Source organism: Heterocephalus glaber, unplaced genomic scaffold (assembly GCF_053883595.1).
Source record: "Heterocephalus glaber isolate CG9 unplaced genomic scaffold, H.glaber_assembly_v1.0 deba00001461, whole genome shotgun sequence".
NCBI classification, from domain to species: domain Eukaryota; kingdom Metazoa; phylum Chordata; class Mammalia; order Rodentia; family Bathyergidae; genus Heterocephalus; species Heterocephalus glaber.
Genome location: NW_028258308.1, coordinates 3,612,204 through 3,639,024, shown reverse-complemented (window position 1 = coordinate 3,639,024; position 26,821 = coordinate 3,612,204). Strand labels below are relative to the sequence as shown.

At 36.6% G+C, this 26,821-nt stretch overlaps 2 protein-coding genes across 13 annotated transcripts in view; one reads left to right on the top strand and one right to left on the bottom strand.

The window, feature by feature from the left end:
* Cbr4 (carbonyl reductase 4) overlaps window positions 1-8,370 on the top strand; it is a 49,621-nt gene extending 41,251 nt beyond the window's left edge. Inside the window, exon 7 of the transcript XR_015453408.1 lies at window positions 5,980-8,370. The gene's annotated coding sequence lies outside the window, so the exon portion shown is untranslated. The remainder of the gene's footprint in view (window positions 1-5,979) is intronic.
* The window catches only part of Palld (palladin, cytoskeletal associated protein), a 403,828-nt gene continuing 379,033 nt past the window's right edge, over window positions 2,027-26,821 (bottom strand). For 6 of the 12 annotated variants that reach the window (XM_004852917.4, XM_021264917.2, XM_021264919.2 and 3 more), the window contains 9 exons: window positions 26,579-26,629; window positions 25,045-25,266; window positions 22,208-22,357; window positions 14,632-14,726; window positions 12,669-12,801; window positions 8,813-9,020; window positions 5,932-6,097; window positions 5,275-5,408; window positions 2,027-4,160 (listed from right to left, as the gene is read on the bottom strand). In XM_004852917.4, coding sequence (XP_004852974.2) covers window positions 3,988-4,160; window positions 5,275-5,408; window positions 5,932-6,097; window positions 8,813-9,020; window positions 12,669-12,801; window positions 14,632-14,726; window positions 22,208-22,357; window positions 25,045-25,266; window positions 26,579-26,629 — 1,332 coding nt within the window. In that variant the 3' untranslated portion in view covers window positions 2,027-3,987. Of the gene's footprint in view, window positions 4,161-5,081; window positions 5,129-5,274; window positions 5,409-5,931; window positions 6,098-8,812; window positions 9,021-12,668; window positions 12,802-14,631; window positions 14,727-22,207; window positions 22,358-25,044; window positions 25,267-26,578; window positions 26,630-26,821 lie in introns of all 12 variants that reach the window. The other 6 variants (XM_021264916.2, XM_013075180.3, XM_021264918.2 and 3 more) reach the window with 2 other exon arrangements.

Sequence of the window (26,821 nt, the reverse complement as noted above, 5' to 3'; positions counted from 1 at the left end):
TAATATTTCATATCATATACTCTCTTGACACTGTATGAATCATACGGATCCCTTCTGAAAATGTTAAACACATATATAAGAAACAATTTATCTTAATTATCAAAGTATTCTAAAAATCCAGATTTATGACATAATACACGTTTCCAAATCACAACATCTATTGGTAACTTTAATAACTGCCATAAATTTAAAGCAGTGCAGAGTATAAATGGTATTTTGTGATATTTGGAATATTTATGATTTCTACTCTGACAGCTGAAGGTACTTCTGTACCATCATGTTTTGATGCTTCATAAGTGAGGGAAATTGTTTCCATCTAGGTTCACAAATTTTACCATTCATCCAGTTTTATTGGTTGTGTACATTTTATAACTGACATAAGTTTACCAACTATTTTAGTTTTCAAACTGTATTAAAATAATATGCTGACATTTATTACGCTCTTAGCTCCAGGTACCAAGTTAGGTTTTGTATACATTGTTATCTCCTGTAATCTTCACAGCAACCTCCATTTTCAAATAAGACAACTTGGCTAGGGAGGTGAAACAACTTACTCGTGACTCACATAGACCACATATGGTCAGGAGCTAAGATCCAAATCCTAGTTGTCCAACTCCAAGATTTGGTTCTTCATCACTATACTACAGAATTCATATTTCCATAATTTAAAGGAATCAAACTTTTCATTATATTAGCATCTAGCTACTGAGTAAGCCAAGGTGATTATTATATTTTATTTATGTCCATAGAAGGGAAAATCAAGGATAAGTTTAGCATTAAATATATAATGGATCTTGTAAACTTCATAGCGAGGAAGAAGTCATACATAGAATATAGGAGACAGTGTGAAATGCACAATTCTGGTCTAATTCAAATGTATCCTCCAAGTTCATCATATAGCTATGTAAAAGAGCAAACGTTTTCATTTTATGGAGGCTGTGAATTATGTAAGTGACCAGCTTTTTTTTATCCCTTATGCTTCCTATTATTTTTCCTGTAGCAGGAAATTGTAGGGGCAAATGTATTGGCCATCTGTTGTAATTATCTAGAAATTATGCACGTGTATAGCTGAACTCCTTGTTCTGTTAATGCTATTATCATTTTCTTTATTCATTTTTAATTTATATCTTCTTGTGTATATTATGTACCCTTGTAAGCCACATCTTTGATAAATACTTGTATTTACGTGTTTACATATGATAAACTGATGTGGTAAGCAAAATTCTAAGATGGCACTCAATATGCACATCACTATTGAACACCTTTTCTTAGTTAACCAAACATGAATCCAGGTGATACTTTGAAGGACACAAATAAGGTCCCAAATTGGGTGACTTTAGAGGAGGGAGATAATCTGAGTGTGCCTGACTTAATGGGGTATGTCTTTTTTTTTTTTTTTTTTTGGTACTAGGGATCGAACTTGGGTCCTTGCGCTTGCACAGCAGGCGGCGAAACCACTGAGCTAAATCCCCAGCCCCCATGGGGTATGTCTTGAAAAGGGATTGAGCCTTTGACAAAAGAGAGTCAAAGTGAGAGGGGTCTGCCTTGAGGGAGATTCTCATTGCTGGCTGTGAAGATGGAGCGTGCTACATGACAAGGAACAAGTGGTTCCTAAGAGCTCAGAGCACCAAATGAGGCCGCCAACAAATGCTATTCTATAGCAGCAAGGAACTAAATTTTGTCACAACCACAAGCTTAAAGGAGAATCTTGAGTTCCCACCAAGAATGGAGCCCAGGGCTGAGGATTTAGCTCAGTGGCACCACCCCTGCTTCACATGTGCAAGGTCCCGAGTTTGATCTCTGGTACCAAAAAACAAAACAAAACCAAAAAACCCCCCAAAGAATGGAGCCCAGCTGACATAGTGACTTCAATATTATAAGTAGAGAACCTCGCCATGTCATGCCCAAACTTCTGACACACAGAACTCTAAAAGTGTTATCTGAAACCTCTAAGTTTTTGCTAATTTATTACATGAGTAATAAAAACTAAAACAACTGAATGTTTTGCTTCACAAAATTACAACTATTATTTGTTAAATATTTATTGATGTTAAATCCATATTACACCAGCACAACAATCCAAAGTAGTATGATAGTACTTTTTTTTATAAATACAACATAAAAGGTGGCAAAATAATGCTAGTTAATCCCCAACCCAGCAAATTAGCAAAAAAAGTCACATTCAGAAAAATTTGGCAAGTTAGCTATGACATAAGCCATAATTCTACACTACATGAGACTGGATGTTCTTTTCAACTCCACATTAGCAATGCATGTAAGTGTGGTCAAAGAAACCTACACCACACTGCATAGAACATCTGCCACCCGTTGTCATTAATCATTTAAAACTTGGTGTCCTTATGAAGAAGTAGAAAGCTGTACATGTGAAGCAGTAATATGAAATACATGGGGTGGTATACAGATATAAAATTTTTAAAATACTATGTATGAATCGAGTAACTGAGCTAAGAAAGTTCAACACTTTTATTATAAATAATGAAAGATACGTGTTTTGCATAAGGGATACAGTGTTTTCTTTTCATAGTAAAGTACCATTAAAGCCTCATGTTTTCTACTATTAGGCCAAATTATTTTTTCTCACTGAAAAATTTTATTGGTTCCGACTTAAAACCATCAAGTCTGGTCAGAATCATTTCATTCTAGCTCATGCAGAATCATATGCATTCAAAAAGTGGTCTTTGCAGAGATGCCTTAGAAACTACTCAGAACCTAGCACCTTCTTAAGACAATGTTTCATGGCAGTAGGGAAGTGAACTCTTTCCCACTCTCTGTATCTTAGTGCCAATGGAAAAAATACATTATAGCACAGACCTGTTTTTGCCTCTCTTCAAGACTATTTCTCTCAAGTAGACTAGCTCCTACAGGCAGTCTCTCATTTATGCCACTCTTGCAGTCTCTACCCATTTTCAACTTGCTCTACACATCTAAAATCTTCAGATACCACACAAACTCCAGATACACTGAAATCTCCATAGCACATGTGTTCCACACTTCTAGCTGACCTTAGATTTCTTGACTTCTAAATGGCAGTGTTTTTTTTCAACCTACATTTTAAGATTAATTTTCAAGAAAACCAAAGAAAATCCTGGTCTTTGCCACCTCTCCTGCCCTTTCTACTTTTATCTAAATGAATACAATATAATTGTGCTGGTAGAGTTTTCCTTCATTCTCCTCCCTACTCATTCCAAACCTATTTCCTCCAAATACTGTATACCTTGGTCATCTGGGAGGTTTGGTTAGCTTTTGTGGAATGGACTGTAATATATTTCTGCTTTATTTGGAAAACTTTATATTATTTATATTTAAATTAGCCTTTTAATATGGTTTGTAAATAAGCTTCCTATCAAGGCAGCGTGAAAAGAAAATATGCACAAAAAAAAAGATTAAGAACTAAGGTATTACCCTTGTTAGAAAACTTGATATTAATAAGATTTAAGGCAAGTATTTCCTTATGATTTAATATAAAACAATTTGCAAAGACAAGGCATTTACTTGGATTTCTTTTTCATTTTCTCTTCCTTTTTCATCCTTAAATATTGCACTTGATTCATTGTAGCTGTCTGAATACACTGCACTTTAGAATCCTAGTAGTATCATATTAAACATTTCATACTGTTGTGCTACATAGCACCTATAGCTTGTGTTTAAAGGCACTTGTAGTTAATGTAAATTGTAGTTACCATTGATTTCCTTTAACCTTTTGGCATTTCAGACCACTTTAATCACAGCAATTCCAAAAGTTTTAAATTGGACAATAAATGTAAATTGTGTGCAATGTGTACATCTCTATAAGCATCACCTACTTAAACTCTAAGTTTGGTATAACAAGTAAGAAAAATATTATTTTGGTGGTTTTTATTTCTTATAAGTCAAAGTATATTTCTGCCTTTTACATAATGTGACAGAGAAATTTGTTGGTCAAGGCAATGGTTGTTTCGGTGTTCCAGCTTTAACAAGAATACTGGATTACAAGTCCTCGCTTTCTACCAAGCCTGTATTCAGTGCCAGGTGAGACGGGTTTGCTTCTGGTTGGAACGCTGCTTTGATGTCTAGTCCCTGGTCCGAAAGTGCTGCATAGCGACTGGCTGAGGGCCGCACTTTCTTTGGCTTGGTGGTCTGTGGTTGCTGATGCCACTGGGCTGCAAAGGAAAGAGAGTAATTTAAGATTGTTAACAACATATACTTGGAAATCCCTAGATGTTTTAAGTAAACACAGACTGTCTTTTGATAGATACCAGGTACATATTCTTTATGAAGGGCTGAAGACATCCATGGTATAGACAGAAAATTTAGGGCTACTTTTGCATTTTACTCATGTTACAGATTTACTGTCTACAGGGTAGTGGGATTGTCAAGAGTGGGGTAATAAAGATCAACTGTTGTTCATCTTTAAAGCCATATTGCATGCAGCACTGTGAATCTTTTGAAATAGCTGATAAGCTTCCTAATTCTCTTTTAAAAACATTTTTTTCTTCAGTAATTATAGTAGCTAGGAATTCTGGATGGATGTTTTAGCATTAATAAATTGAAAAGAATTGGGCAGTAGGGAGGGTTGAGGCTGTTCATTACTGAAGAACCTCTCAAAGATATCATTTCTTCAGAAAGAGGTAAAATTTGAAATCTGTTCTTAATCATTTTGTAGTAGATTTTCCTATGTCAATGGATCAGATAATGCTACTTTACTAGTTTAGAAATTCAGTAGGAACATTAAAAAATAGGATGAATGGACAAAAATATACATACACAAACACAAATCTATTGCTGAGATGCTTAAGATACATTAATGAGAAAAGCAGCAAGCCACAAAGATACACATTCTAGTATCAACAGTACACACACTCAAAGTGCAATAGGATACTATGACAGGATTGTAATATAATAAGAAATGTTAAAAGATAGTCATTTGCAGAACACAGTGATAAGAAAATGTGAAAAACATTTATGCCTCTGTCTACTGTTAACTCCCAAGGATGCTTGAGTAAGGAAGCCACAAATGACTAGCCAATGTAAGAGAATCAACATGCATATCTTGCTAAGAATTAGGAGCTCCTGAATGATACTTGGCTATTTGTTCTCCTGGTGGAGTTTCACTATTAATGTCGAGAAACTATAAATAGAAAGAGAAAAAGAACATGAGTTTTTTGGTAAATAAAATGCTATCGTTTATAAGATTAGATAAGAGTAATGTGATTTGCTATTGAGATGTCTAATTTTTCATAATTCAGCGAGTAAATGTGAGGAGATGGCACTCACTGTAAACATCCAGCCTGGCAGTACAGGACACAATCCCTGCTTCATTCTTGGCTGACACAGTGTACCATCCAGCATCTTCTTTTGTAGCTCCCTGAATAAGCAGGCAGATATAGCCATGGTTATCCTGGTGCATGCTGGAGAAAAGGATAAAGTCATTAGGGCTCTAAATTTTTAAAACATGGCTTTGGACATGAAACATCATTTTTAATTAGGTCATTAGAAACAGAATTGTGCAAGTAGCAGATAATAGGGTCATATTTATTCTGGAGAGGCTGCTAGCTCCATTAAAGTTAATGGGGGAGAAGAGCAGACCTCAAGAGGTTGAATAAATCTGGGCTCTTAATTTCTAGTTGATCTGCCTCAAAAAACCACTGAATAGTCCATCACCACGGAGGCACATGAATTCATCTTTTCTTTTTGATGTGAACATTTCAAAGTCATTGCTAAGTTAAGTCAGGATGTGCTTCATTACATACCAATGTAGTGTCTTTCTAAACTCAAACCTGTATTTGGGTCACAAGTGATTTTTATCTTTGATAGCCTCAGTAGCCTGGCTTTTAGGCACACTGATTTACACACCACATAAAATGTGTCTTTTTTTACATATCCTTGGGACTGAGTAGTTTTGGATGAAGTTAAGTCATTATGTAAGCTTACCTCACTCGGTCAGTGCTGTGTGTGAGTGACTCATTTTCTTTCTTCCAGAATATCTGAGGCGGTGGTACTCCCGAGACACGGCATTCCAGGCGCACTGGGTACCCATCAGCAACGCCTGTGTTTTGGAGCTTCTCAATGAACACAGGGGGTTTGTGTGCTTCCTTAGCTGAGAAAACATAAGATGAATTATTTACCAATGATATACAAAAGGATATCATCTGTCAGTGCCGTATAAAAGGAATTCAGAAGGCTTTAGAAATATTGCTTGAATAGTTCTTTTATAATACCCTTCTTCACTTCAGGTGGTAAGAAGCTAGATTCCTCTCCAAATTATTCTATTACCAAGCAAAGGTTCATATGGCTCATTCCATTCATTTATTTCCTCAATTAATTCAAGTCTGATTGGCCCACATGGTCCGCTGGCCATCTGCTGCACAGAAGGCCTGTCTGACAGGCTGCGGGAGACTCTGAAGTCCTTGCTAATATCTGTGATGGCTTCTCTACTAATTATATTACCATGTACTCACAGTCCTCACCCACTACCGCCATCTAGTGATGCCGAGAAGGACAAGTATTTCTAGGAATTTGATCCGCTTAGATTCCCTCACTGCAATGAGCAATGCTTGTTTTAAAGATTTTGAAGGTTTAAAACCCCTGGCTTAAGTAAGACATAAAACAGGATTTAAAGGGGGGAGAAATACAGAAGAAGCATCTTCATCTAAGTTTGACAGCTTTAAACTTCATTAAATTTAGTCACCTGTAAACTAGGAATGTAAATCCTATAAGTTGAAGATTCTAATTTGTATTCTTTTTTTTTATTAGTACGTGTTTGCAGTACATAGTGAGTACATTCATTGTGGGTAGCTGCTACATGTACATGACACATTAATTCTTTTATATTCCCTTCCCTTCCCTATCTTCCCCCTCCCAACATCTCTTAGTCCCTTCCCATTTGCCAGAGAAATATCTTCCTACTTCCTATTGTATTTGAAGGGAGCTATAAAAAGGCAGCTTTATTTTTACCTTATAGGAAGAAGCCAATAAGAAAACTACTGTTTAGAACTGATTTTTTAAACACTGAATATTACCATCCAGTGAAAACTTTTCTTGGGTTGGTGGTAGAAACAATTTTAGAGAATAAGGTTTAATTATTTTCTTCTGAGCTACCAACAATGAATTTGAGAACACATGTCTTTCTCTACCACCTACTGACTCATCTGTACTGACACAAATATCACAATAAAGCAGCTAGGAGAAAGGATAAAAATTCTACCTGAAATTTTTAGATGCCTAAAGGACTCTCTAAGACCTTGAATAATTAATGTAGAGGGTTATATTTGTGTTGAATTTTACATGATTACCTGACCTAGGCTATTTGGGGGGAAAGTGAGGACAGAAGGTCACTTCATATTCTTTGTGGGTCTCAGTTTTGAAAAGAACTTAAAGTATAAGCCTTATCATAACAGCTTGCCATTAAGAATACAATGTATCATTTTGGAGCATTGTTATGCAAGGTTCTGGTTATGCTGGACATCATATAATTTTTATGACTGAATTTTTAATAAAAATGCTGTGATGCATTATGGTCCCCATTTTCATATGGAGAAATTGAGATGCTGAGGTTTATCTGGTAAGGGTTGTACTGACAGTAAAGTAGACATGACCTGGGATTGGAACTGTTACCAGAGACCTTGGTTCCTATTAGCATGCACTGCCATCTTCTGACAAGTGCTGAAGCAGGCTGAGATGTCTGTGTCTCTTGGACCCTCAAGTCTCCGCCATGAAGGACATATGATCAAAATGTACACTTAATATACTCAAAATAGTCTGAGATTAGAAGAATGAATGAAACCAGTCCTAGTGTGTAAGAATATAGAGTGCTTTGCACATAATTTAAAAGCGTGGCTGAACTCGCATCACAGCCCACATATTTACATATTTTTGTGTGAAAAAATACCGTGGTGCCATTCTGAGAATCGTCATCCAGGATTTCAGCCAGGACCTTCTGGGTTTTATTTTTAGTGCCACTCTATTTCTTAGAAAAGTTCAGTGGCTCACAGCACATTGGGAAGAGCACGAAGGGCCAACAGAATGTTCTGAATCTAATCCTCAGCTTATGAAATGAGACCTTGGGAAAGTCAGAGATTTGCTCTGTTTATGTCATAGGGAACTTGTGACCGTGAGATAATGTATAGGAAACACTGTAATAAATAGAGGCATAAGAAATAAACATTTTGTTATACTCCTTTAAAAAAGAGAGCAGATAATCAGAATTTCTACTAATGTCTAACTCTTAAGGATGGTATAAATCTTTCCATGAATGTATTTTCCTTTTAGACTTCTCAAAGAATAAGACTGTACAACACCGCTGATAAAAATGACTTACAACATTTACCTACAGTGGAATCAATTAAAAAGCATATCTGAATTTGAGTATGACAGTGGGTATAGATGACAATGTTTTAAAATTCTGAATTGTGAAACCATTGCACATTCTGTTAAAAACTAGGTCTGCAAGTGAACTTTCTGTATAAGCACGTTGTGTAGTAATTAGAGGTATGCTGCTGTTATATTTCCCTGTAAATACTGAGGGCCATCACATACATTAGAATCCACAGAACCTGAAAAAGCTGCTAAAGTCCTTTCCTGAGGGTTAGTCGGAGAAAGGAAGGATAAATAGAGTGGCTACACTGAAATAAGAAAAATTAATACTTCTGATTTGCTAAGCCTTATAATTTGTCCTCATTGGCGATTTTGATGATCTAATCTGTTTTGTCAGCAGTGATTTATTTTCCATATTAATTAAATAATGCACAGTTAGTTTACACATGTAACCTGACATTCACTGAGGCAGAGAGAAAGGATTCACTAAGGAGCCTACCAGCAACCACAAGCTCCAGGCTGAAAGAGTTCTGTCCGGCTCGGTTGGTGGCTATACACGTGTAGATGCCAGCGTCCCGGGACATGACTGGCTCTATGATCAGAGAGTGCACCCCATTTTCACGGACGAGCATCTTGTGAGCACTGTCGGGGCGTATTGGCTTTCCATCTAGTTGCCAGCTTAGATCTGGGGTTGGTAACCCACTGACCTAAACCAGAAAGGAAATATATATAAAATTCTCTGTTAAAATCAAGAGAAATCACCGATTGCTAAGAAACCAGCATAAATTCCTCCTCTGGTGGCACAAGAGATAGTTTTTAGAATCAGCTCATGTTACTCTTTTGTTCAAAACCATCCCATGGTTTCCTCAGCACTCGCAGGTTCACTTTGGAACATATCATACAGAACAACCTAAGGACAAGTGAAACGGGGATTCAAAATATTTCTGTCATCCCTTCACCTCACCCAGGACTATAAAAATTCCTGGGATGTCAGCACCAACCTCTCAGCAATTTGGAAAAAAATGTTCAACCATAATAACAATAACACTCAGCTGCATTTATGTACTGTAAAGCCTCTCTTCAAGGAGTGGCCATTGCTATGGAGACATTAGTTAATGCATCCATCAGCACACAGAGCTATTATTATTTTATAATCCTTGAAAGTGAATAACAATAGCAATACAAAATTGCCCAGAAAGCCATCTCAACAAATTAGCATCACAATTGAAACATCATAAAATCTTGAGAGCATGACAGTTGTGCTGTCCAGATAACAGATAAAAGCACATTTAATTGCAAATTACACATTATACTATGAAGGCTAGGGATGGTTGCCATCTGCCAGCTTTTTACAGTGTTCCTTTTGATTTCTGAATAGGAGGAAAACCCTGATAAGGTCTTTTTACCTCTTCTTCCTACAGTTTTACTGGTGGGAAATTATACACAAAGATGTCTATGAGACTACAAAACAATTCCTTTCAAGGACCAGCTTTGCCCAAATCAGCCTGAGAACTTACAAATTCCATGCTGTTGTATGATATTTATTCCCTTTTATTAACTACAAGATGCCTCTCACACACATAGCAAAGTGTACAGAATAGAAAAAAGTACACTTAAATAATGGGTTAAGAGGATGAAGAGAATTTGGAAACAAGTAGCATGTGGGCAGTGTGGTTTGCTAGGTGCCTAGGCTCTGTGTTACCCTTTTTGTCCACTTGCCATCCCCAGGCCTCCTGTCATCAGAAGTGGTACAGAGGAAGATGGAACAGATATCTGGGCTATGCTACAGGTCTCTCCCAAGTTTAGAAATAAAGCAGCAATGATTATTCCCACTCAGCTAGGTTAGATCCTGGATACGGAGGGACGTCTGTCTCCTGACTGAGGCCATAGCTTCATGTAGTAGGTGAGTTGCCCCAAAACTGGGTACTCTCAAACCACCCAATCCACCATGGATCTGTCCAAGTGGGTAAAGCTACTCATCTTCAGCAAAGGAAAATGGTGGTGAATAAGTACAGAAAGCATGATCTTAGGAGCTGAAGGGCGTTAAAAGCTAGTCACAATTTGAACACATCTGTGCTTCTGGTACACACACAAGTAGGGAAGAAAAGAACGCATTTTTTACTAGAGGAGTAAAGTCCCTAAGACTTAGTACCAAGTGAAAAACAGTGTCTGGGAATTTACTCATGGGCTGGGGGGTGGGGAGGATACTTTTTGAGGAAAAAGCTGTTGCTTCAAGACTTTTCTTTCTCAAAGATTAAATATATTGGGAACTTTTTCTCTGAAGCAGGGAGCAGCCTACCTGTTCGTGTGGCAAGATGTTCACATTTTCTTTATCATAGTGAAATCAAGTAGAGATTACTTTTGTTCCCAGTACTTTTTGTTTTTTGTTTTTGGTACCAGGGATCGAACCTGTGCTTGCGAGGCAGACAGCAGAACCAGAGCTAAATCCTGGCCCCAGTTCCCAGTACTTTTTTAAAGGCAGGGTGTTGAAGAACATTTACGTCTTTGTGCATTGAAATAAATTATTATGATTTCTGTCTTAAATATGATCAAAAATAGATATAACAGTATGGCCAATCTCTTTACATCTATCATTTAGATCCACTATCATAATTTTTATTTTAAATGTTTACTTTTTTTTGGTGGTACTGGGGGGGGTTGAACCCAGAGCATCATGCATACTGGGCATGCATTCCACAGCCTGAGCTAAACCCACAGCTCCGTAGTTTTTTATTTTGAAATAAATCCAGACTTTCTGTAGTAGTTCAAAAAATATTGATTTTCTTGCATAATCACAATTCCATTTTTATATGTGAAATTAATAATAATCTTGGTATCATCAACTAATCTATCTAAAATAAAAATGTTGCCCAGTTGTAAATGGTGTTTATGAATGGTCTTTATTTAAATGTTTTTAAAATTTATTTTTCAAAAATTAAGTGACTGATGTTATTTATATTTTGTACAACATGATGTTTTGAAATTTGTATACATTACAGAAAGGACAAATTGAGCTAATTAACACATGTATTACCTCGCATGCTTATAATTTTTGTGGTAAGAACACAAATCTGCTCTCTTAGCGGCTTTCAGATATATAGTTATTAACTGTACTATCATATTATACAAGAAATCTCTTGAACTTCTTCCTCCTGTTTAACTGAATTTTCATATTCTTTGATGAACATCTTCCCGGGTCCCTTCCCTTTAGCCCTCGGTAACTACCATTCTATTCTCTGATTTTATGAGTTCAATTTTCTAAAGTGACATCATGCAGTATTTGCCTTTGTATGCCTAGGTTATTTCATTTAACATAATGTCTTCCAGTGTCATCCATGTTGTCACAAATGACTGGATATCTTTCTAAAGGCAAAATAGTATTCCACTGTACATATATTTTCTTTATCCATTCATATGTTGGTGGACACCTATGTTATTTGAATAATGTTGCTAGGAACAAGGAGTGTAGATATCTCTGCCACACTGATTTCAGTTCCTTTGGATTAATACCTAGCAGTGGGGTTTCTGGATTATACATGGTAGTTCTCATGAATGAATTTTTAATTAGAGGCTAAACAAAGAAGTAAATACCTAACTGAAGCTCAACTTGTTATTTATATTGCAAAATGAACTATGTTTGAAAATAAAATATTTTAAAGAATACTTTCTATATGTTCCTAGAACCGCAGATTTACTTTTTGAAAAAGCAAATGCCTACATCCTCTCTATGTGGATTTGTCTTCTGCAATCCCAGAGAGAACCAGCAGAGGGAGCCCAAATTATTTTTTAAAACTTCATATTTAAGAGCTAAACTTTAAAATCAGTAATAGGGCAAAAAACAAACAAAAGAACACACAGAAAAACAAGCAAAAAACCCCCTTCAGAGCAATACTCCACAAACATTTTTTTATCTCCAATTTCTCTGAGAAACTGTTGAACTCACATAAAATTTTGTATATAATTTCAATGTCCACATGCCTAACAGAGCCTGCATACCCAAAGACACTAAGTTAAGGAGCCCTATGGTAAAAAAGGGAAAAGACAGATGTCACTTATAGATGCAGCACTTGTATGTAAAAAGAATAAAGACTGCCTACTGATTAGGACATAGGGAGATTCATCACACTCAACAAACTGAAACATTACAAATGACTTTCTAGAGTACGAATATGGAGGATTTGGAATAAAAACATATTTAATAGTAAAAAAAAAAAAAGCATGATGAAAAATAGCATACTTTTCTCTGCTGAGCTGGAATCATCTATTTTACATATAATTTCCCCAAAAGGATATATAGTGAAATGGCATGAGGGGAGAGGTGAGGCAATAATTTTGCAGGCAGTAATAACTCTTACTTTGCAGTCCATCCTGCAGAGTTTTCCTTCTTGGACAGTCAGGTCTCCAGGAGCCTGCAAGAAGTGAGGTCTGAAGAATCGCTCTTGAATCGGTTCATTTTCATCTGCACTGTCCCTTGACCTAGAGCGAGGCCTTGAAACAGGACATGATAGGTAGATGAAAATACAGACAGGCAGTAGTCACTTCCAGGCTTTTAGTCAAGGGGGTAATAAATACAATTTCCTTATCAGATACCTGCCCCCAAGGTTTACACAAAAAAATCAGAAAAGCAAACTCTTGTTTAATTTCGAAGTGTATGATAAATATAGTAGTCTGCTAAGTGCAAACTAATATAAATCACAAAGGGGGAAATGGAACAGGGAGGTTTACTATATATAAGTATAGTTTTTTCCTAAATATATTAAAGCCTTATTTCAGAAGTAGAACCAGCTTTTTGCTCATTTGTTTATCACCAATTATTTTTTAAGAGAAATTACTATTAACTTTCCACTGCAATTTTAATTATGTAGGGAGGTAGTTTTATTTTATAAAAATTTAATGTATTTTGAACAAAATTTATTTTCATAATAAAACAAATTACATTTTTAGGCAAGTTTCTTTTTGCATTAGTTATCCACATGCTTAAAGGCATTGTTTTTTGCTTTAAAATAAGATTGTAGAAATCTCTCAGATTTTGTGCATTTCTTTTATTTTTAAGCATGCTGCCCGAGGAATCCAATTTAATGTAACAGCAGGGAAGACTGAAGAAATGAGTAAAATGTTGAATACAAATTGTGTCAGTAATCATCAGGAGACAGATTTAAAGACACTTAACGAGAACAAATGGAACAAATAAAAGATTGGTATATTTAATAATTATCAGAGTTTTAATATAGTTTACTTTTCTCCAAATGCAGGTCTAGATTATGACAAAAATGCATTGTAGGACTCACTGACATACGGAAAAGCGTAAATGTAGTGAAGACCATAGGAAAAGTAGAAAAGACTAATGCAAGACAATGGAGCTAACACTAAATATGCTGTGTTTATAGCCAGGGATAGAGGTCTAGGATCTAGTGAACAGATATTGCCACAATACGTTTAGAATTAAATCTGCACACACTCAGGTGCCTGTCATCCTAGGGCCTCTTCGGATCTAGTCACATGAGGTAGTACAGACACACTGTTTAATGCTTACTCAATTTTTATGTTTATCCTCTATGAGCCCGTGTTTCTCTTCAATAAAGGCAGTGTGCATCTGTGGCCTGTAGGTAACAATCAGGACTATTTCAGGGTGCACTGTCTGTAAAATACCTAAATAGGAACCCAGGTTGACAGACTGGTTTCATATTCTTTTTTTTTTTTGAAGTGCAAATATGTTACTAAGACATAACATCCTCTCTCCCTGCCTGCCATTATTCTGTCATCACTCTTTCATAGACTTTTGGCTACTAGGAAAGGAAACACTCTACAGTTAGTAGATACTAGTTTGAGCATTTAAGATGCAAAAACTCTTACCTACAAGATTTATGGTCTAATGGTCTTATGTTCTGAACTATGTGACTTGAAAGTATACATTAACAAACTAGCTGATTTTAAGGAATCTAGTGGCAATAGTTGTAACGGTCTGTTGGTTAGAGAAGTATGATTTTGAATATTTGTGTACCATTTACTAGTGTTATCATGTTCATGTGCCATCTAAAGGTGCCAAGTCTTGATTTTTTTGTATGTCAAATGTGTTTTACTTAAACTAGATAATACATCTGAACGGGCTCAGCACATATTACATATTAGCAAATGTCCGTTCCCTTGCATTTTCTAAACCGCAAAGGGGATAGGTAAAGAACACACACTTTAAAGTTTGTATTTATACTGTCTTCGACTTATGTTTATATTTATGATCATACTATGAATCTAGTAGCAGTGAATTTATAGTGATAAGTAAATAAGTAGTAACATTTATGGAAGGAACATCTGAAATACCTTCTGACATGCGGATGGCCTGAGGGAGAGCGTGGACTGCGACCTCTTTGGTTGACAGCCTGTACCATTAGCCGTCCAGTACAACTGACACGGCCCTGTCAGAGATATTAGAAAAAGAAATTACTTGCTGTGCAGAACTGATAAGCACCATCGCGTCTGTTTTCCTACTCTGTAAGACTTTCATAACAAATCAGTGTACCATTAGTAATAAAATCCACCCTTCTCAGAGAAGAGCTTCTCAGAGTTAATTTTCTCAGTAAAACTGTATTTACTTAAAGAAGTCAGGTGAAAACATCTTTCTCTGAATGAGAGAAATGAGCTGTCCTGTTCTATTTAGGATGGTACTTAAAATGATACTTCTCATTGAGTTAATTGCAGTCTGCTAAGGTCTCCTACAGTATGAGGTTGATTTGTAAAATATAGCAGGAGGACAATTCTCTTGTGATGATTCTATTTCCAAAGTCAACTATTAGGCATGATTAGTTTGATTAATATTATGTTACTGGCTAAATATATTACTAACCAGTATATAATCAGGAGCATTTAGTCAATTCTGAATCAAAACTAGGTGATTTTAATTTTCTGTTAGATGTTTTTAGTAATATATTTATTAAATGTTAGTGATATCCCTTCCCCAGTATATTAAGGGATCCCTGCGTGACAAAATTAGCATTATGTAAGAAATGTATACATGGGATGACAAAGGGAACATCACGACTAAATGACACCATGTTCTCATGAAATGAACATATGTGAAATTTAAAAACCAGAAGCAGTTAAATACTAAAATATGTGGTCATGTGGCAAGGGTCTAGCTAATGAAGTTACTCTTAAATTTACCTATTCAAAATTTGCCAGTATGAACAGACAAACAATACTTAGGGAACCCAAATGACATGGACAAGACACCCATCCTTGCTCTGGCTTTTTGTTTCAGCTCCTTATTTTAATTTTTTTCTTCACTATTACTACCGAAGTAGCAAAACAGATTTTCTCCATTTTTCATCTTCTCTTCCAAGAGGATGAGAAGATGTACTTCTAAATTCTAATGCTGGCCAAAAAGTAACATAAAAAGAGGAAAAATGAGCAGATATACAAGTAATGATTAGACTTTATGAATTCAGGATTGATGAACAGCCCTTGTATGCACTTAATTCAAAATAAAATTCTGTGATTGGCTTCTATTTTCATTGCAGGTGACCAAGGTAGAAGAAGTGTGGATGAGAACACTACTTTGGAGTGTGTTTTGAAAAACTTTTTCCCAACTGAGAGTTGGTTGAGGTAATAGGAGGTGAGGACAGGTAGAGGGAACATAGTAGGACATCGTATCAAAACACCGCATAGCAGGACTTAATAAAGGGCAGGAATTCAGTCAGGGGCACTTTCCAGGTCTCCCGAAGCTCAGATTTCTTTATGGCTAGACTCAGAAAAGGGGATTTTACAGGAAAGTTATGCAGAGCAGAGAAGAATTTCGAGTTACCAGATAGAGGTGGTACCAAAGAAATCAATTTAATCTTATACTAGACTTATACTAGATAGCTAATGGTCACCAGCATTAACAATATTTACCGTTGAGATCACATTTAAAAATATCAATGTCTCTGAACTTTCCAAGGAAAAATAAATACAACATTATGTAAGAGAATTATTTCTAAATTAGATTAAATTTTTTTTTTTTTTTTTTTTTTTTTTTGTACCAGGGATTGAACTCAGGCCCTCGCGCTTGCGCAGCAGGCGGCAAAACCACTGAGCTAAATCCCTGGCCTAAATTAGATTAATTTTATCTGAAGCTCAGGCCATATGACACAGATTCGCTCATGCCGAGCTCTTGGCAAACACTTCGAATTCCTTAAACAAAATACTCCATGTGGAAGTGCAGAATAAATGGAAAGTAGATTCACCTTTTTAACTTCTGCTAAGCACAGTCATATTCCCTTCGGTTATGTGATGGCTGCCACTGGAGGCCCAAGATGGGAGATGCTCTACTTTAACCACCTGCCTATGCTGAGATTATACCCTGCCTTCTGCTTTCTCAAACAAAACAAAACTAAAACAAACGAAAACAGGGTATACAGATTGTGGCACACTACTATGGAGAGATGACTCATTTCTACTGTTTTTAAGGTTTTCATTGTTACAGCTCAGAACCATACAAACAAATATTGATACAAACTATCTCTTTAACCTTCCAAATTTAAGAAAAATGAATGTTACCCATTTGTAATCTATCTTCTACACCAGCCTTCACTCCTGAACATAACGACAGAATGCATTAGTAGTTTGATTAATATTGTTACTGGCTAAATATATTACTAACCAGTACATAATCAGGAGCATTTAAAAAGCATCCAAACTAAAAGTTATAGAATTTTGACATTTTTATTTGACAAAAAAATCTAGAATTCAGTGAAGCAGTTTTGAAGATGTCTTCAGTGTTCATATTTTTAAGTCTGAACATCTTATTTAGGAGAATGACCATACAGAATTAGCACTAAATGATTTTAATCATACTAATATGCCAGTTAATCCTAGTAATCATCACAGTCAGTAGGCTCTTGATATACATTATTGCTGCTGTATTGGCTTCTAACTTTGCGATTTTTATATGCTTTACTAACAATAAAGTAATAATGTATGTCCGTGTTTAAAGTGAAGCTTAAGTGAGCCAGGAGATCACTTAACACAATCAACACAAACAAAACATAATCAACAAATTAGTTTTTCTACATTTAACTTAGCCCTGCTACTTTTCTATTCTGAACAGATCCATAGTTTAAAGCAATAGCACAAATAAGAGGTTTGAACTGTTAAAGTGACTCTATATTAAACAGCCAGCTCGTAAAGATTATTTGATGCTTTGTGCAAAGCCTATTATTCATATAATACAAAATAACATTTATATTTCATAGTTTGAGTTTAACTTGTGGCACACAGGTCTTTATAAAGCTTGACATTTGTATACATAATGCAATTTGAAGAAAGATCAATCTGCATAACGAAATCCAAATGCAATACAAAGTAACTTAGCAACACAACAAAGCAAAGTAAAACATTTGCGTTTAGATTTAGTTGTGTCTGAAAGATAGGATTACAGACTAAAATCAACTTTTTGTGATCCTCATTTTGGCATTATGTTTAGTGAAAGAGTACACAATCACTCATTATTTTGCTAAACTATGTAACAACTCTGGTCTCTAATGAATTGAGCTGGACGCACTCAGTATGATCCATAGTCCAGTATATGTCTGGAGCAGTGGTTTCTATCCAGAGGAGAATCTGGATGTGATCAACAATATCTAATGTGTTTCTTTTTCCCAAAAGATTAAGCCAGGTGGAAAAATATATTCTACGAAATATTCTGGTGAACTTCAGGGTTTTCCTCCTTCCTTGGTTCTCACCCTTCTCTTGGCTGCTGTCCGTAATTACTTTTCTCTGCTTAGGAAAGCTCTGCCTTCTGTGTTTTATTACTGAACTAATTTTTCCACTCCAGCCTTTTCCTTTTGCCCTTGCTCATTTCACACTATGTAGGCTACATTGTATTAGAGAAAATAGATGGAGTTGTCTCCCTTTCAAAACCAAATACTTTTAAAATTTGAAAAAGTTTAATGTAACTGAAAGACATCAAACATATAGAACCCACTTCAGTTTTTGGTCAACTATACTTTATGCTTTTGGGATTAATATATCTTGGGATTTAACTTTTTTTATTTTAAATGCCTGCTTATGACCTCCTTTTAACTCATGCTTTAATTCACAAATACCAAGAATAACAAAATACTTCAATATATAATAACATGTTATAGGGTTGACATTATGGCCATGTCAAACATTTCTTTAATGACATTCCTACAGGCACAAATAATTTATGCCAAAGGTTAGGTGGAAAAATGGCACGCCATTTGTCCTGGTTTAAATGCCATTTTTACAACTGAGTGGTAATGTTGAAGCTAACTCTAGATGATGACTCACAAATCCTACATCTGGCATGTTTGGACATACCTGTCACTGAGGACCCCATGGATAAAGGAGTTTTACTCTTGAAATTAAAAATCAACAATGCAACATGATCAAAAACTTGGAACAAACAGCTATTAAATAGCATGAATATCACGGCCATTTCCGTGGGTATACACAGCTACACAAATGTCCACTTCTAAGGGTTTCCTCAGCCTCTTTGCATGAGTTTCCCCTTTTGGTTATTTAGATAAGAAAGGAGACTCTTAGCACAAGCTCTTAATTAAAATGCTGAGTGTAAAGACTTGAAATTCTAGGCATTAGGAACTGCTGTGACGGATACTGTGACCCTGGGAGTTTGAATCCTCTGCTCTTCCCCGTAGACCCTCCACAATTTGATTACGGTTTACTTAAATCACAGGTGAGATGGGAGGGCTGGGCTTGGGCTCCCTCATGTAAACCGGTCTGGTTCTTATGCTTTTCTCTTTTCCCTAAAGGATAACGGGCAGAAACTAAAGAGAGCTAACCCAGGGGTTTACCCTGAGATCTGGTAAGGCAGAATTCCTGGGGCCTGGAGTGAGTGCAGTGACCACTTCTCCCGGGCCTTCTCTTGGCCTTGAGGGTGCTGGGAGCAGAGAGCAGCTCCTCAGTTTCTTGTGTGGCCGGTGTCAGCTATGCTGTGGGTGTGGCCCGTTCTCCAGCTCACAGTTTGCTCCACCCAAGCTGGCAGCTGTGGCAGTCGTGGCACAGCCACATCTGCTGCCTAACTCCCTTCCCATGGGGGTGATAAAAGGGAAAAGCCAGGAGGTCAGAGGACCACACACCAGCCACACGGTAGGTAGAAATTCCACCCCAAAGGGACTTGCTTACGCTAACAGTACTGTGGGAGTGGAATACCTAGGAACAGAACTGATACTTCACAGCTTGTTCCCACAGGTCACGTCTGTTCTGAGATGAGGAAATCAGTGTCTGTAAATTAGAGTAACACCAGTGATGAGCATTTACTGAAAGCATACGGTGTGCTAAATAAGCCGAGTGTTTTTTACATGTCCTCTTTAAATCCATATTGTTTCCATTTTCTAGACAAGGAAACAGGCAGGTCATATAGGTAGTGAGTGGCAGAACTGGAATGTCAACGTGTATCTGCCTGATTCAGAGCTCATGTTCTGTGTCATTTCTTTCTTTTTAAAAAAAATTTCCTTCTCATCCTTCTTTTCCTGTTTTTACAAAGGCATCTTCTTTTGGTGGGGAGGGGGGCTCATACACAGAGATTTGGGTACGAGTACATTTACTTTAAATTTATTTTTATTTTAATTGGCACATTACAATTGAATGTGAGTACAATGTGACATTATTACACACACAATGTGGACTGATTCAAAGGAGATCTTTAATAGGCCTCCTTTATCTAGTGACTCCAGGATAGTTTGTCAGAAGAGTTTAAGTGGTCAGTCAGTATTGACCCTTGAGGCTGGCCTGACATCTTAAACTTTACTTGCTGCCATTGGCTATGAGCCCTGACTTCTTCCTCCTTTAGAATTTTCCTGTATGTACAAATACATAAGTATGATTTGAAGAAGAAAAGCAGACTCATAATTGCAGTTTTATGTACATGTTCTTTTGTTCTGCAAAGTGGTTTATTCCAATAACAATTTAAAACATGCTAGGAAAAAATGCCTTGAAATTAACAGCAGGAATCCAGTTCTGGCAAGTACTTAAGGAACACAGACAATTCTATCCTCATAATAAAGCTCAGCTTTGTCAGGGGAAAAGAAAAAAAGACTCAACAAAAATTACTGGATTTTGTTGTATTCTCCACTTTTTTTGTGGTACTGGGCATCAAACTCAAGGCTTTGTACATGCTAGTCAAGTGCTCTACCACCGAGCTGCATCCCTGGCCCTTTTTATTTTTCATTTGGAGACAGGGTCTCACTCAGTTGCTCAGGCTGGGCTGGAACTCAGTCTTCCTGCATTAGTCTCCTGAGAGCAGATTATAGGCTTGTGCCACCACACCCAGCCCATCATTTTTTTTAGCAGGCAGAAAACTGAAAGTTGCAATTTGTTAATAGTTAAAGAAACATGTTGAAAATGTAGTAAGTAAATAAAAGCAATTACTTTTTCTCTCCATCAATTACATCAAATATAGACATAAGCATAAAATGCAACTTTATAATAGAGCTTTGACTAATTTCCAGGCAATGATCATGTATTTATTGATTACAAAATTACAACCTCAAGAAGGTACATTAATATGGAAATGTTTTACTGACAGTAAAGGGTGTGCTGTGTCCTTGTCATGATGTGATTACCTGGATAATCTGAGTTTCATTCTATTAATATTACTGCAGAAAAATGTTTATTTGACAATGGAGTATTAAAATAAGATAAACCTTGTACAAACTTTTAAAAGCTTATATGCTTTGTTACAATTATAATTTTCTTTTAACAACTTTATTATATCATTTTCTAACACAATATTTTCTGTGAAAGAAATAATGAAGTACGGACTAATATAAATAGGTCCAGAGGTTTTAAAAAGATGACTTCTGGACAATCTTCATTAGTTATAGAATTGTCAACCTTAGCTTTTTAAAAAAAGAAGTATATGACTTAGACAGCTTCCACAGACTTAGTAAAATTACCCAAGTTACACACTGAGCTCTTAAGGCACAAGATCACTTCTTATTCACTGTTGTATACCCTGAAACCAGCACAATGCCTAAAACATATAAGAGATGAAATAAAAAAGAATGCGTGAGTTTCAACTGGGAACATCATACGTAGCAGCCTTCTCTCAAAGTCTATGAAGGCAGTTATTTTTTTATCCTAAATCTAAGGACAAATACAAGACAAAACATTTTGAACCAGGCATAATATTGCATGCCTATAGTCATAGCTTTTCTGGAGGCTGAAGCAGGAGGATCACTTGAGCCCAGGAGTTCGAGTCTAGCCTGGGCCACATTGTGGGACCCCATCACAAACAAACAATCCCCCCCAATCGTGTTTGATGCAGATGAATGTTATGCATTGATTGACGCTACCAAAATTATAATTATCCTGGTGAGGGTGGAATTCTATTGTCTTAATTCTGGGCCACTAATTCCAAAAATGTTTGTATACATTTCTTAAATACCTAATTTCATTTTTAGTTTTTCTACTATAACCTATACATGCCACTCCATATCCTTTCTTCCTTACTTTCTTCACAGAATGTAATCCTACCTAGAATTATGTGATTTATTACCTGTTCCCTGGCTTACTGTCTACCTCAGGACTGTCCTGCCCAACCCCACCATTCCATAACCTTCACCAGAAACACATACAGAGGAGGCCCTAAATATCTGTGGGAGGAATGCACATCTGCACAGGAATCATTCCCACAGAAAAATGCCTGATGGAGTAAATAAATGTTCACAAAACATATGGGAAAGGTAATTAATAAAAAATTTAACAGGATAGATTTTTTTTCTATCCTCTGGAAACAAAGATGGATGAAGAATTTGGAAAAATAGCTTCCTAAGTGAAAGAAGTGCAACTTCACCTTTTAATTAAATAATTCCTCTGTGCACTCAGATGCCTGCAAGCACCACACACAAGAGCCTAGCCCTCCACCCTTCTTCACCTGAGGGTTGGCAGCCATGATTGTGAAATTCCCGTCGTCATCTAGGGTGGAGGCTGCGGTGTGGAGCGAGCAGGTCCCGTCAAGATCTCTTTGAATGATGTAGTGATCGCTCTTGGGAGAGATCTGCTTCCCATCTTTAAACCAGTAGATCTGTAGAAGGAAGCAAAGATGAAAGATTGAGTGTACTTTTAGTCTAGATGGAGGACTAAAAATAAAAGTGTGGTCTGCTGAGCTGATCTGAGTTTTCATATTAAAATGTTAAATCAAACCCCTGAATAGGAAATTGATTTGAGTGAAAAAAGCAGATAGCAAATGAGTTCAATTTCTTTTTAGTTTTAAAAATGTATATATCATTTTTTGTTTAAAAAAGTATGTGAAATATATGTATCTTTTTAAAAAAAGGATGGTATTTAGATTCATTTATTATTTATATGAAGGAATATGTAGGGAATTTTGGCAGTGAGGTAGCATTAGAGACATTTTTCTTCTTTCATTTTTCAAATGTATTGGTTATTAAAACGCATTACTTTTAAGGTAAAGGTAAAAGGTAGAGAACAAAGACAAACCCCAAATTCTAATCATTCTACTGAATTGTGTCAGATGAGTTAAGAAAAAAAACATGGCTGGGAGTGAGGCAACAAAGGTTGATGATGGTTGGAACTCTGTTGCTTTAATTCTGGGCCAAGAAGCATGTGACCAAAGGTTGAAGGCTTGTCGGCTTTCCCATGATATTAAAGAAATCAGTAGTATTGAAAAGCAAAATGCTATTTAGGAAGGATGATCAAAACTGCTGATACTGTGAAGGATTAGGCCAGAGATGGCGAACTTTTTAGAGCTTTCAATGGTACAAACAGCCGGCTGTGGCCCGCGTGCCACAGGTTCGCCACCACCAGATTAGGCTGACCTGGATAGGATTTGTGTCCTGTCTTTAAAAGGATGACTAGAATAATTGTTTCCTAACTCAGCAAAGCAATAAACGGATTACCGTTATCCCCAACTTAATTGAAAACAGAAAAAAGTGTTGAAACCCCAAGCTTACACTATTACATGATACTGAGCCAAAAGCAGAAATATTAATAGGAAATTTGGTTCTGGGTAATTAAAATCCCTAGCTTCCTTTCAGAAGCGTACAAAATGTTTCCACATGGGACACTTTCACAGGTTAAGTAAGGCATATCAGACTTCTACAGAATAGAAGGGAGTAAATGCTACTATATGTTAGTTCACAATAAAAAACTAACCATATGGGGAAACAACGAGGAGAGTTGGTAGCACAAGAAAAAGAAAACAGGGCAAGCACTGTACATAGTGAACAATCTTTTTTTTTTTTTTTTTTGGTACCGGGGATCAAACTCCCAACCTTGTGCTTGTGAGGCAGACAGAGGAACCACTGAGCTAAATCCCTGGCCGCACAGTGAACAATCTTAAGGAGACTATATAGTAACTATTTCAAATGACTAAACTGTTAAAGGAATAGAAACTATAATGACAGGACAGTATAAAAACACAAATTTGAAAAATAAGGTATATAAAATGAGAAATATACTTACTGAAATTGTAAGATTAACAGTGATGTGAAAAGAGCTGAAATGAGTGTAGTAAAATGGAAGAGGGGAAAGAGATATTGTAACACATGACACGTCCAGGTTCGAATTCCTATGGCTTCATAACGTTTTGTTCTCAGAATCAGGTTAGTTTTAAGAACTAAATTCTAACCATTGAGTCAGAGAAAAACAGATTAAAGAAAAAGGCCTTAAATTTTAAAACTCATACCCATTTTCTAAAAAGATGAGACTTTTAAAATAAACTCTGTTATAAATAGAACTTCTTTACCATATTCTTGGCATAATTGGAATATTTCCCTGTTTGTAAATATAGGAAGCCTTGGTTTTGTAGACTCAAGATTGAAGTTTCTGTCACCAGTGGTGAATACTACATCTTTGTATGGTATGAAGCACTGAGCTCACGTCCAAATCTGGTCACTTACGGACTCTCTGACCTTGAGAAAGTTAATCCCACAGAACTCTTTAGTCATTTGCAATTTGAGAGTAAGAATGAGGAATAAATGATGGAAGTGTGTGAAGAGCTCCTCGTTAATTATTCTCTTGTTCCTGTTCTATTATATTCTTTAAACCTGAACCCCAGGTCTCCTACCTTCCACCTCTTTCTGGTTTCTTTCTTTCTCCTTCCATTCTTCCCTGGGAATCCAGCCCAGGGCCCTGAGTGTGCAAAACAGACACTCTACCAAGCTATAGCCCCGCTTTGTTTTTGGTTTCTAATGTCTCCCCGAGTTGCCCCTAAACCTAACAGCACCTTAAAACTTTTACATCCTGGATACTAAGAGAGCTGGTCTGTATCTCTTCTTTCTACCATATGTGCTATCTTTCGGAACCCAACTCGTTCTTAAACAATGTGATTCTTGCTTTAGTTTAAGTATATCCCTGACATTCATTTCCTGGAAGCTTGGTCCCCAATCTAGAAAGATAAGAGGTGAGAACTCTGGGAGGTGACTGGGTCATGAGGGCTGTCCCTCATTAGTGGATTAATCCATTCATGGATATTAATGGCCAATGGGTTATTTTAAGAGTAATTTTTGTATGAGAGTGAGCTCTCTCTAGCGCACCTGCTTTGTCTTGCCATGTGATACACTTTTGCTTTCTGTCACGAGTGGAAGGGGCACCAGGCCCTTGCTAACATCATGCTCTTGGGCTTCCCAGACTCCAGAACCATGAGCCAAACAATTTTCTTTCCTTATAAATTACCCAGGCTCAGGTGTTTTGTTACAGCAATGCAAAATGGACAAAGAAAACTCTTAAAACATCATGTTTTTAGCTTACCTTAGGCTTTGGATTCCCGGCCACTCTACAAGTGAAAGTTACAGGCATTCCTTCAAAGATCTTGTAATGTTTCAGCTTCATCTCAAAGTAGGGTGCCACACCACTTTCCAGAGGCACATCCCCATACTGAATGTCACTGCCTGATTCATCCACGGGAGACCTCTCTAGCCTGTACTCTATTTCACTTATGAGTCTCTGTTCACAGCTGGAGACTTTGTATTCCTGCATCAAATAAAGCAAGTTTAAGTTAGCAGCCTTACTCCCTTGTAGTGCATTGTGTTTCGGGAGTCTTACTCCTCTGTCCAATAAGGCACTGGAAACACAGTGGTATTTTTACTATATAGCTTAAGAACATAGTCTGAGCCCAATTCAATTCCATAGAAAACAAAAAACATCTGGAAATGAGTATGTATGATATTTCAAGTTGTCTTCAAGTCCTATCATCCCCCCAAAACCCACAAAGATGAGTTTTTCCCCCTCCTTTCTCTCTTGGGAGGGGACTGAAGGACTGAAGGAAAGAAAGAAGCAAAGGCAATGTATTCCTAATCTGCTCATAAAAACGAAACCCCAAGGAACACTGATTTCCTTCTGTAGGGAAAAACTGATGCAGGGTGGTACACCTCTCCAGGAGGCTAAAGTGCATGTGGCAAGCAGCTGCAGTATTACAGAGAATCTTATCAAACGAATAGTGGAAAATATGGCTCCATTTTTTTTTTTTTTTACCCATAAGAACTCTCTGTCTCCTAGAGGCCCTTCCTTAGCTCTGCAGCTATCAGGGATCCACTCTTTAAAAGCAAATCAGGACTGACAGTCTCGTCAAAAGTTGGGTTAAAAGTATAAAAGCAAAACCAAGACTCCATCAACATCCTATAGTGTTTAAGGTGGATCCTACAAAGTGCAATGAACATGGGCAGCCTGTTATAAAATATTCCCTATTTAATGTTAAATAGGAGATAATTTCAACTAGTTTTCTCTCTCTCTCTTTTTTTTTTTGGTATGGGGGATCGAACTCAGGACCTTGCGCTTTTGAGGCAGGCGCTGGAACCACTGAGCTAAATCCCTGGCCCAGCTAGTTTTCTCTTAAAGAAATTATACTTTAAAAAAAAATGTGTTTATTTGAGGGGAGAAATACAATGGTATGAATAAAACTGAGCAATGCACTACAAGTTTGTTTTGTTTTAATTACTATCAAGTTAATCTCTTTAAGCATTAGTACTGAGTTTAGACAACTTAGTGCGAACCTGTCTCAAAATAAAAAAAGTAGAAAGGGCTGAGGATAAAGCTCAGTGTGAAGTCCACACAAAAAATTTAAAGTTCAGAGTATCCACTAAAGTAAGAACTAAATTGAGGTCTCTAAATAAATGACAAAAAACTACAGTAATTTTGCTCAACTGATACTAAACAAAAATTGACGTGATTATAGCATTTATAATATATGGAAGGACAGACAGACACACTTAAGAATGAGCAGGAAAAAAACCAAAAAGCAGACATAGTGAAAGAGCAGAAAGAGAAGAAAGGCAAAAAGCTTAACCTTTTGACCATCCAGAGGACTCCCTACAGAAGCATGAGGAGACCCAATGTCCTGTAAGGGCAGAAAAAGAGAAGTGAAGAGTAGGAATAGAAATAATAAGATGTAGCAAGACCCATAGTTTTCTCTAAATGAAACTTTTGTGGTATTAATATTTAACAGAGAAACTTTCAGATTTTGAAGGAAGACTCATTTCTCAATACATGGGAAAAAGAATTTACTTGAGCCTTTATAGCTCTTTTGAAA